At 38.8% G+C, this 12,574-nt stretch overlaps 1 protein-coding gene across 3 annotated transcripts in view; it reads left to right on the forward strand.

The window, feature by feature from the left end:
* FOCAD (focadhesin) overlaps positions 1-12,574 on the forward strand; it is a 351,817-nt gene that overhangs the window by 243,782 nt on the left and 95,461 nt on the right. For all 3 annotated transcript variants that reach the window (XM_027859022.1, XM_027859023.1, XM_027859024.1), the window contains exons 20-21: positions 961-1,149; positions 1,984-2,105. In XM_027859022.1, coding sequence (XP_027714823.1) covers positions 961-1,149; positions 1,984-2,105 — 311 coding nt within the window. The remainder of the gene's footprint in view (positions 1-960; positions 1,150-1,983; positions 2,106-12,574) is intronic.

Raw genomic sequence — 12,574 nt, forward strand, 5'->3', positions numbered from 1 at the left:
AATGTTTGTCATCGCACAACTTGGCTGTTACTGTGTACAACATTCTCCTGGTTCTGCTCACTTCACTCAACATCAGACCGTACAAGTCGTTCCAGGTTTTTCTGAAGTGTGCCTGCTCATCATTTCTTATAGCACAAGTCTTTCATTACATTCATATGCCACAACTTGTTCAGCCATTCCCCAATTGATGGGCATCCCCTCAATTTCCAATTTTTTGCCACCACAAAAAGAGCTGCTATAAATGCTGGAACTTCTTAAACAGATGATTGATACATGGTCAGACCTCTGTTTTAATCATCTCTTTTTGGCACCCTTGTGGAATATTTATTGGAGAGAAGAAACTGGAGGAATTAAGACCACCAATTAGGAAGTTCTTGCAATAATCAGATGAAAGGTGATGAGGATGAGGACTTGAACAACTAAAGTGATGGTTGTGTGAGTGAAGAGCTGGTTGTACAAGTTATGTTGTGGAGACAGAATCATCAAAACTTGGACACGGAGGGAAGAGAGAGAGCAGGGGATGACTGAGTTTGTGAACCTGGATTATTGGTTGGTAACTTCAACAAAATTTGCAAAGTTAGGAAGAGGGGAAGGTGAGTAGAAATAATTATGATAATAATACTTCAATTACCAAAAAAAAAAAAAAAAAGCAAAACCCCAGTAGCTTTATCTACCCTTGCAGTAATTCACAACACATTCAGTATAAAAAAAATACTAACAATATAGCACCTTGCCCCAGACTGTTCCTGTATGAACTATGCAAAAAAAGAATAAGATCGAAATAATGCCAGCTGTTGTCACTGTTATTACCTTTGATCTTTGCTTTAAATGTGAATTTGCGCATTTGAATAAGTGAAACTTCATTGAGGTACAGTTTGTTTTGACTCATGTGAGTGTTTCTCTTGTACCTAATTATTTCTACAATCATGACCTCTTTTCATCTTTTTATCTTTTTTTCAGCACTTGAAGAGTTTTTTGTATCACTTGTGAAACAGGAGATGGTGAATATGCCCCGTGGTATTTATTATTCTGCATTAAGAGGAGGTGCTTCTCGTTCAGACCAAGGGAAAACAATAGCGGGAATTCCCAATTTCATGCTGAAAATGTATGAGAAAAACAAACAACCAGGCCTGAAACCTGGTCTTGCAGGTAAAATATTGATTGTGTTTTAATTTTAGCTTTTAAAATGTAGTACTCTTCATGTGCAGATAATTCCTCCAATTTGACATCAGTTTCCTTCCCAGACTAATTGGTTTTCTTTCCCCCTACTCCCAATAGTTTCATCCTTTCCTATCTATCCAGTCCTTCTAACTATCCAATAGCAGCATATAGGTGTCTTCTTTTGCTATCTAGTTATATTACCAGGGTTGCTGTTAGTTCTAAGAGAGTGATAGGAAGGATGTAGTCCTGAGCAATGAGAAGAGTTTGTGTGTGTGTAAGAGACGGATAAAGAAAGAAAGAAAGAATGTGCATGGGGGGAGCAGGAGGAGGATTGTAAGAATGGAATATGTATATGCCTGTTAGTTTAAATGCTTACCAAAAAAAAAAAAGATTTTTGGGGGTAATTTCCTGGTTTGAATTATCTATGCTTGTATATTCATTGGAAACATTTTATTTCTGTACAGTGATAATGTTCTTGCATTTCATCTCAGAGACAGTCTTTTAATTTGTACAGCACAATCCCATGACAACAGAGATAAAAATGAAGTCAGGAAAAAGCCTAAATCATAGTGGTTCTCCACTGATCACTTCATCTATCTGAAATTTAATTGAAATTCTAGAAGTAAGCAAAGAAGGCCTCTGAACAACCAAGATAATAATGAAGATAGTAGTTATAATGACTCATTCACTTAAGCCTTTCTTCATAATGCAGAAGGTACCTTTCTCCATCCAGTTTGACTAAGTATGAATTAGGGGAGAGTCTGAATGAGTGAGGTTTTGCTGTATTTATGATTCAATCATTCTTTCCCCCCCTTTGTGTAGCTGGGATGCTACTTTGCTATGATCTTCCAATCCATGTGGGTAAAGATGGCAAACCCATCAATCGTTTTTTGGCCAGTAGAGGGCGGAGTTTCCAGCAGATATTAGTGGCTCTTATCCATGAGGTAAGTGCACCCCTTCTATTTTGTGGGTATATGTTACTGGGCTTTTTTATTTTACATTTATTTGACCGGGGGATTGAGTTAGAAGGCATAGTGCAAAGAGCACTGAGTTTCAAGCCAAAAGGTTTACAAGATGTGTGCTTGAATCTTGGCTCTGCAACTCCTGATAGTGTTACCTGGGATGATTAAGCTCTTCTCTGTGGATCTGAGCTTCCTCACTTGTGAAATGAGAAGATTGTGCTAAGTTATTTCTAGGGTTATTTTTAGCCCTACCATTGCTCAAACTTGAATTCTGCCCTATAACTGTAACTAAGGAAGGCTGCTATGAAAGGCCATTCCCAGGCATTTCAATTCACAGTGTTTGCTTTCTAATTCCACTGTCTAAGTCCTCTGGCCTTAACACTTATAGTGATTTCCTGACTGGTTTACATACTTCCCTGGCTCTCATTCTGTTCCTTCTCCAATTCATTCTTAACACCATGGAGCAGTGTCATTTATGAAAAGACACTTGACCTGGAGTCAGTGGATTTGAATCTGTCTCTGATGCTAACTTGTGTATCCTTGGGCAAGTAATTTCACCTCATGACTTGAGATTCCTGGTTTACAAAAAGAGGATAATAAAAGCTCTAGTCTAGTACCTAAGTTACACAATTGTTTGGGGGCTCAGATTTTGTTTTGTAAAATGCTTTGTAAACCTTAAAGCACTGTATACATGTCAGCTGTTATCAAAATATCATCATTACATTGGAGTTGCACTAAAAAACTTCCACTGGTTCCCTTTTACTCACCAAATAAAATATAGTATGCTGATCTTTGATTTGGCATTCAGAGCCTTTCATAACCTGATGTGCCCTTCCTTTCATCTCCCAGTCTTTTTAAGTTTTCTTACACCTGTCCTTATTCCCCACCCTCACAATAAATTTTGAAACTCAGTGACACTGTTTTTCTTGGTCTTCCTGGAATTAGACACTCCATTTCCCACCTTTGAGCATTCTCTTTTGCTATCTCCCTTGCCTGGAATGATTCTCCCTCCTCATCTCTACCTCCTGGCTTCCCTGGTTTCCTTCAAGTCTCAGCTAAAATCTACCTTCTACAAGAGGCTTCTCCTGATCCCTCTCAATTCTAGTGCCTTTCTTCTGTTGATTATTTTCTCTTTTCCTGTCTGTATCTTGTTTGTACATTGTTGTTTACATTATTGTCTCCTCCATTAGGGTGTGAGCTCCTCAAGAGCTCAGACTGTCTTTTATATTTCTTTGTATTCCCATTACTTAGCACAATACCTAGGTATCATAAACACTTATTAAATGCTTATTGACTTACTGAAGAGCTAATTCCTTCATTGATTAGCTGTCATCACTCTTTCCTTAAGGCTTCCTTAAGTCTTTTCCTAAAATCCCACCTTCTACCAGAATACTCCACCTACCCCTCTTAATTCCAGTGCCTTCCCTCTGTTAATTGATATCTATCTATCCTATATATATATGTGTGTATATATGTATATACACATACACACATATGTATATACACATATATACATATATATACATATACTATATATATACATATACTATATATATACACACATATACTATATATATATATATGTATATATATATATGTATATATATAAATTTTTCCAGCTCTTTTCTGGGTTAAAACAGATAATTAAAAATTACCATTGACTGTACTTTGCTGTTATCAACCCCTACAACTTCCACAGTCCTCTTCTTCCCATTTTCTGTCATCTCACTATCTGTTCTGCAGACCCTGTTCTCTTATGTCTCACTCTAATCTCTCAAAAAAGTACCATCAGTAAGACTTGACAGCTGGTTAGATATGGAAGCAAGGACGTGTAGATAACATAGAGATTATAAACCTGAGTTACTGGAAGCATAGTGGTACTCTCAACAGAAATACAGAAGTTAGGAATAGGAATGGAATTCTGTTTTGGAAATGTTGAGCCTCAGATATCCAGGGAACTCTCAGCTTGTGCTGTCTAATAGGCAGTTGGTGATATTGGCCGAGACCTCTGGAGAAATGTTAGGACTGGATATATATACTTTTGAAGTCATCTTCATAGAGATGACGGAACCCATGAGTGTTAATGAGATTGTTATTAGTGGAAAGAGAGAGAAAAAAAGAGATATATCAGTGTGAGGGAGGAGAAAATATGTGTCATGTAAGGGAGAAGGGACAGAATTCAAAGGATTATTATGGCCGTTTGTAATTTTATATTAAAAAGTTGTAGAGACATGGTGGGTAAGATGTATATACAGAACATCTAAGCTTAAACCTTTAATTCCAAACCCAGATAGCATTATTTTGTTGAGATTACCACCAAAACTCCCTCCTACCTTTCCAGTCTTATTTTGTATTTCTCACATTCTTTGTTCCAGTCAAACTAGCCTACTGTCTCTGTGTACAAGATGTGCCAGTGCCTTTGTGCAGGTCATCGACTCTTCCATTTAAGTCTGGAAGGGATTGCAGAAACCATCTGCTCTAACTCTTCCATTTTACAGATGAGGAGACTAAGGCCCAGGAGGATAAGTGACTGTTCCCCCTTTCTTCAAGGCAGACCCTTCTCACTTTTGCTTTTTTGAATCCCTGGCTTCTTTTAAAGGAAGTACCTCTAGTACCACCTTCCACTGGAGGCCTGTTCTGATCCTCCCCAATAGAAAATAAGCCCCTTGAGGTCTGGGAATGTTAAATTCTTGTCTTTGTCTGGCCTAATATAATATCTCACTTTTAATAGGTACTTAATAAATGTTAGTTGAATTGAATTACCTTTAATGTGATCCTAATTGCTGCCAGTTTAACAGGACCTGTAATTCAGCCCTCTTCCCTTGCCAGCTATTTTTCCTCATCCTGCCAGGAGCTGAGTTTTAAATTAAACAGATCTCTGTTCAAAAGATTTTCTTTCAAATTCATTGCTTTATTCAGAGGTGTAAAGAATTTCCTTATAGCAGGTGAGGTAAAATTCTATGAACTGGGCAGGTGGGTAGGAGGGGGCAGGGAGGATGGGAGGAGAGGAGAAGCCCAGTTGATCATTGTACTCTCAATTGGTATAGTGATCAAAAAATTTGGTGCCTTTTCATTCTGCTTTTTTTTTATTTTTTTAAACTTTACTAACAACTTGCCAGTAGAGATTTACAGAGTTTGCAAAGCTAAAGCACAAAATATTAAAAAAAAATTTCTATTCAAGGTTTCCTCCTGACTTGAACTAGGAGACAACTTTAGTATTTCTTTGGGAAAAATTCATCTGAAAGAGTTGATTTCACTAATGTTCTCAGAACAGGAGAGGAGTCTCCAGGAACCCCCACTCTCCCAAAAAAGTCTCCTAAGGAAGCTAGTTGCACATATTACATAACATAATATGTTGCACATATTACAACAAGACTTAGAAAATGCCCAAATGCAGAGAGAATTCGATCTCCAAGGTAGGGGTCCTTATTATTTGCAAGTCTTGATTTCCAGCTTTCTCTTACTTTATCCTCTTCTTTTCTTTGCTTCTTTTGTATGGGATGGCTGAGCTCAGGAATTCAACAAGCATTCAGCTTGGGTCAGCCAACATTTATTAAGTGGTCTCTGCACTCAAGAACATGGGAACATAGAGACAAAGAACAAAGTCTTTGCCTATTCTATGAGAAGGCTTCAACATATGTGAAGATAAGTAAATACAACGAAGACTATTTTAGGATAGAGAGAAAACATAATTTGGAGATTGGGATTTGAGGAGGAAATATCTTCAGAATTGAGCCTTAACAATGATCGGAAGGCTGAGAAGTAGAGGTGTAGAGGGAATTAATGGCATTTGGGGGAGTGGAGGGAGATTTTATCATGTGAGATTGAAGAGAAGCAGGATCTAGAATATAATATTTAGGGAGTAGCTTGTAGTTCAATTTGGGGAGTGATACAAAGGAAAATTTAAGCCAAATTGTGTAGAACAAAAAAAAAACAGCAACAACAACCTGAGGATTTTTATTTTATACTAGAGGCAATAGGGAGCCACTGCAATTTTTTTGAGCAGAGAAACAACATTATCAGACATGTACCTTAGGACGATTATTTTCAGGTGTATATAATACAGATTGGAGAGGGAAGAGAGTGGATGGTGTGAGCCAACTCAGAGGCAGTTACAATACGCTAGTTGATGAGGACTTGGGCTGGAGTTTTGGAAATGGCAGTGTAGAGAATAAGGTGGATGTGGGAGATGTGATGAAAGTAGAACTGACAGAACCTAGCAAATGATTGGACATGGGGGTAGTGGTGGGAAGGTTGGAACAAAACTAGTACCCCCTACAGAAATACATTTGGAGAAGGAGTGAGTTTTGGAGGAAAAGATGTTTGGTTTTGGACTTGTTGAATTTGTGGTGCCAGTAATACTCCTTATTGCAAAGAATAGCACACTCAGAGGAAGCAAGTATGCAAACAACACGAGATAGTGTATAATTGAGAGTTAAATTGTATAGGACATATGGCAGTACTGGAGGAGTTAAGAGGGAAAGATCCTAAGGGTTTGGGAGTAGCTAAGGAAAGCATTTTGGATGAGGTTACCACTTGAGCAGGTCCTCAGAACACAAGTAGAATTTGAATAGGCAATCACTCAGTCAGTCAGTCATTTATTAATAGAATACTATGTGTCAGGAGCTATGCTAAGCACTGGGGATACAAGGACAGAGAATGCAGTCTTGGGGGAGTGCAGCACAGGCAGTAGTAATATTTGAAGATGTTGTGGTAGTGGTCAAAATTATTTAGTCAGTAAGCATTTATTATGCTCCTACTGTGTGCCAGGCACTTTAGTAAGCACTCAAGGATACAAATTAAAACAAAAGACAATCCTTGCTTTATGTGAGCTCACATCTAGTGGGGGAGACAACATGCAAACAACGATGTACAGACAAAATATACTCAGGACACACTGAAGATAATCAACAGCAGGAAGCTACCAGCATTAACAGGGGATTGGGAAAAGCTTGTAGAAGGCAGGATTTTAGCCAGGACTTGAAGGAAGTCAGGAAAACCAGGAGGCGGAGATGGCCAGGGAGAGCAGTCCAGGTATGGGGGACAGCCAATTAAAATGCTGAGAATCAGGAGATGGAGTTTGTCTCATGTGAGGAACAGCAGAGAGGCCAGGGTCACTGAATCGGGACGGTAAGATATAAGAAAACTGGAAAGACGGGAAGGGGGCAGATCATTCAAGAGCTCCGGATGCCAGATAGAGGATTTTTTGTTTGATCCAGGAGGTGATAGAGCTCCACCATAGTAGACTGAATAGAGGGGTGACGTGTCAGATCAGTGCTTTAGGAAGGTCGTTTTGACAGCTGAATGGAGGGTGGCCTGAAGGGAGAGAGGTTTTGAGTTAGTCTGACCAACCAAAAGACTTTGCAGTAGTCTAGGTGCATGGTCATGAGCCTCTGTGCCAGGGTGATAGCAGTGTCAGAGGAGAGAAGGGAACAGTGTTAAGAAACGTTGCAAAGGGAAAAATCAAGAAGACTTAACGAAACATTGGACATAGAGGGGTGAAAAAGAACAAGGAACCAAGGGTCACACACCTAGACTGTGAGATTGAATGAGGCGATGGTGGTACTTCTGACACTCATTGGCAGTGGAGAGGACAGGAGAAAATCAGCCTGAGTGGTATGCAGGGTTCACGTAGGGAGGAGAGGAAGGTAAGACTGATAAGGAGAGTGGAGTGAGATCATCAGAAGCCTTAAATTTCATTCCAACATGTTTGGACTTTATCCTATAAGCAATAAAGAGCCTTGATGGTTTCTTGAACAAGGAAATAGAGTTTAGGAAGATTATTCTGGCAGCAAATGAAGGATGGATTGGACAGAGAAAGACAATAGGTAAGTGTCACTTAATGTGGACCTGGATCCAGGTGACAATTGTAGGGATAACAGGAAATAGTCTGTCACAAGTGGACTGGGGACCCATGTTGGAGATTCCTTTTCTTATATGCAGACACCCTAGGCTGCCTCCTGGACACATGACTCTTCTGGAAATTGGGGATATAGCTGGGTTGCTATTTCTGAACCCAGCGTTCTCTGATTCCTGCTAATGAGTCAGCACCATTGAGAGCTTCTGGTGGGATCACGTTGTTGATCTGAATCTCTCTGTGGCACGAGTTACTCTACTGACCTTTATGGCTCATTATTGGCTGCTGAGTGTGGTAGTCTCTGCTGGGCATTGCTGCCTGCTCCCATTTTCTGGACTCATCTGTTCAGGGCCAGCAGCCAGGCCATATTAGCTGTGGTTTTCTTTGTAACAGGGGCTAGAAACACTACACGTTCAAGGCAGTCTGACAGCTTTCTAGTTGTAGCTATAACACCCAACTATCAAAAGCCATAAGTAGAGCCAGGAATGGGTCCAAACAAGTTTATAAATAAAGTGACAAAAATTAATTTTAAGTACCTGAAATGACTCAAAGTACTTTGACTGAATCTTTCTCCTTTGCACTTAAAATCCTAGATTTAGAGCTGGAAGGGTCACCTTGTCTCACTTTCTTATCTTGTAGATGAGAAAACTGACTTCCAGAGAAGCTATAGAACTTACTCATATCAATCATTCCATCATCAGGCAAATATTTCTTAAGTGCTTACTGTGTTACTATGCTTACTTATTAAGTGCTTACTATCAAATAAGATATTTGTAAGGTGCTTAGTCTAATGCCTGGCATGTAGAAGGTGCTTGATAAATGCTTGTTCCCTTTCCCCCTTTATGTGCCAGGCACCTCACTAATCCCTGGGAATACTCCCCTTAACCCTCATCTCCTCAAAAAACCAAAGTGAGGCCCTGCTGTGAAAGACCTGACAATTCAATTGGGAGAAGTACAAGTACATGAAGACATAGAAGAGAAAGCAAGGCTATGACACATATTAGCCATGTTATCCTCAGAGTTTTGTTTTTTTTTTTTTGGCTAGGCAATGGGGTTAAATGACTTGCCCAGGGTCACACAGCTAGTAAGTATCAAGTGTCTGAGGGTGAATTTGAGCTTAGGTCCTCCTGAGTCCAGGGCCAGTGGTCTATCCACTGCTCCATCCAGCTGCCCTGAGAGTTATTTTGGATTCCTCACTCTCACCGTAAGTGTCTAGGTGCCAAATCTTATAGTTGGTTTTTTTTGCCTGCATCTTTCAACCTGTCCTCTTTTTTCCACTCAAACAGTTGTCACTCTTGTTCAGTCCTTCATCACCTCCTGCCTGGTTTGCTTTAATAGCCTCCTAATTGGTCTCTCTGCCTGAAACCTCTGTTTGATCCAGTACACCTGCGAAGATGTTGCTGAAGTGACTTTCCTAAAGTGCAGGTCTCTAGTCATGTCTTCTACTCAGTCAGTTAGTTACAAGGGCTTCCTATTACCTGTAGGATTTTATGTAAACTCTTCTCTTTGGCTTTTCTTTTTTTCTTTTCTTTTTTTTTCCATGTAAAACATTTCCATATTAACCATGTTGGGGGAAAAAAGGCAAAAAAAAAAAAAAAACAAGAAAAATAAAGGAAATGAAAAAAATTGTCCTTCAGTCTTCATTCAGAACTTATCAGTTCTCTCTCTGGAGGTGGATAACATTTTTCATCACGGGTCCTTTGGAATTGTCTTGGATCATTGTCTTGATTAGAGTAACTCAGTCTTTCACATCTGGTCATTGTACAATATTGCTTTTACTATGTACAATTTTCTCCTGGTTCTGCTCATTTCACTCTGCGTGAGTTCACGTAAGTCTTCCTAGGTGTTTCTGATACCATCCTACTCCTCATTTCTTATAGAAGTTAGTATTCCATCACAACCATATACCACAATTTGTTCAGCCATTCCTCAGTTGTTGGGTATCCCCTCAGTTTCCAATTCCTTGCCAGCACAAAAAAAGCTACTATAAATATTTTTGTATTTATATAGCTTTTCCCCTCCCCCCCCCTTTCTTTGATCTCTTTGGGATGCAGACAGAAGTGGTGTTTCTGGGTCAAAGGATATGCACAGTTTAACAGCCTTTTGAGGGTAGTCCAGACTTTTTTTTTAGGCAGTTAGGGTTAAGTGTTTGCCTGGGGTCACACAGCTAGTGTCAAGTGCTTGGTCTGAGGCCGGATTTGAACTCAGGTCCTCCTGACTTCAGGGCCAGTGCTCTATCCACTGCGCCACCTAGCTGCCCTGCTAGTCCAAATTCTTCTCCAGAATGGTTGTACCAGTTCACAACGCCACCAACTGTACATTAGTGTCCCAATTTTTCCACATCCCCTCCAGCTTTTGTCATTTTCCTTTTTTGTCGTGTTAGCCAGTCTGGTAGTTAAGAAGTAGTACCTCAGAGTTGTTTTTAATTTGCATTTCTTTAATCAATAGTGATTGAATATTTTTTCATAGCTATGATTTCTTCATGTGAAAACTGCCTGTTTGTATACTTTGACCATTTATAAACTGGAGATCTGTTTGGCTTCTAAAGCTCTTTACAGTCTAGCCCTTTAAGAAGACCCTTCCAGTCTTTTAAAATTTTGTTCCACCATAGTGCTGTCACCTCCTCCTCGCCCCCATTTACTCTTTCTTGTCCTCAACACTCCGTCTTCTGTTTCTGTGCCTTTTTCCTGGCTATTCTTCATGCCTAGAATGCTCTCTTTCCTAATCTTTGCCTCTTAGGATTCCTGGCTTCCTTTAAGACCCAACTCGAGTGACTTCTTTCAGGCAACATTTTACTAGTCTCCCCCAACTGCTAATTTCTTCCCTTTAAAAGCTGTCTTCCACATACCAGTCTATGTACATGTCGTCTCCCCCAATTTTCTTATCTTTCTACTCCCAGAGTCTTGAAGAGTACCCTGCACCTCACCAATAAGCATTTGAAAACTTGTTAGATAAAAAAAAAAATAACATTCATAAAGTACATTTCTAAGTATATTAGTCAAGAGGTGGACTTTTCATTGGACAGCTGTAGTTAGGTTACATGTCATAATGAAAAGCTGGTATAAAAAAACTTTTATCTTCTGCAGATCCACTAATGATACTTAAGCTATTTAGAAAACGTAGAACTGCAGGTTCCAACTAGATGCACCTAAATAACATTGCTCAACATGAAGTGTCCTACTCGGGAGCAGCAATTCTCCATCAAAAGTCTACAGGGGGAAGGGATGAAAAGCTTCCCTATTTCTCCTTTGTAGAGAGATGTTTCAACTTTAAGGTTTATATCATTATCTGATTTAATAATGTCCTGTCAAGCTATTTGCCCTGAAATGAATTTAGCTTTTCTACATTATATGTGTACTCAATTTCACTCAAGCCATTTATAAGAAAATTACCAAGTTTTTAACATACTTCATTAGTGTAAAAAAATCCCATTAACGGAAACTTTTAGCAAGGTTCTTTGATTTAGAAGAACAAAAGCAGACCTCCAGAAATGGGAATCATGTAGTTAGGACAACAAATATAAATGGGGAGGAGGAGAGGAGGAAATCAGAGGTTAACAGTGAAATAAAAATTCACAGGTAAGCAAAGCATTCCCCATTAATGTTAAGCACACAGCTCATAAAACAAGGCATGTTAATGCTCCCTTGATGTACATATTATTATCCAGAGAGTGAAAGTACTTGCTTTCAGCTGTGCTACAGACACAGTATTAAAAAATATTATGAGATACCACATTTGGTTCTGTGATCACCTGCTTTCCATCTCCAGAAAAGAAAGCAGCATGCCTATGGTATTAAACACACTTGATATCTGGTAATTATGTTAAAATAATGCCACATTAAAAATTTTCTTCTACCAATTTTATTTTCAAAACAGTTTTCCCTATTCTTGTTCTTAGGAAAGTGGGAGTTAGGTATAGGCACCAGAAGGATAGTGAAGAGAAAATCATTTCAATATGAAATGGCACCCACTTCCACATAGATGCATGTCTGACCATTTGTTTAAATACTATATTGGGCCCTCTCTCTAGTATAGTATTAGCTTGTGAACTAAGAATTCAATCATATATTAAGCAGCCATCTACTCTTCTGTTTAATAAAAAGAGGAAAAAAACCCCAGTTACCATAGCAACTCACATCACATAGTAATTAGGGAGTACCTAAAATGACCAAACTATATTTCTGACAGTGTTTTCTTGGGGAGATGTATAATAATAAACATAGATATGCTTCTTCCCCTTATTCAGTATTGCCCCTAATTGTTTATTCTTCTCTGTTGCCAACTTTCTTCCATCTAGTCATGCAAAAAAAGTTTTTAAATAAAAAATAAGAAAGAGGCAAAGGAAAAAATGCTGATTAGATCATAAAAAACATATAAAGCCATCTTATCAGTTGAGAAAACACTTAGACTGGGTTTCAGCAAAATTAAACAAATAGAATAAATAACACACCATTAAAAAGTAGTATCAAATGTCCTTAAAACACATCTAAAAGGATTTGCTGTGAATTGAAGAGTTAGGAAGAGAGAAAAATTGCTGAAAGATCTAGGCAAGCTTTTTTCTGACTAATCAGATCCATACGTTCATAGAATATTG

This window comes from Vombatus ursinus, unplaced genomic scaffold, assembly GCF_900497805.2.
Source record: "Vombatus ursinus unplaced genomic scaffold, bare-nosed wombat genome assembly UNPS02014158.1, whole genome shotgun sequence".
Classification (NCBI taxonomy): domain Eukaryota; kingdom Metazoa; phylum Chordata; class Mammalia; order Diprotodontia; family Vombatidae; genus Vombatus; species Vombatus ursinus.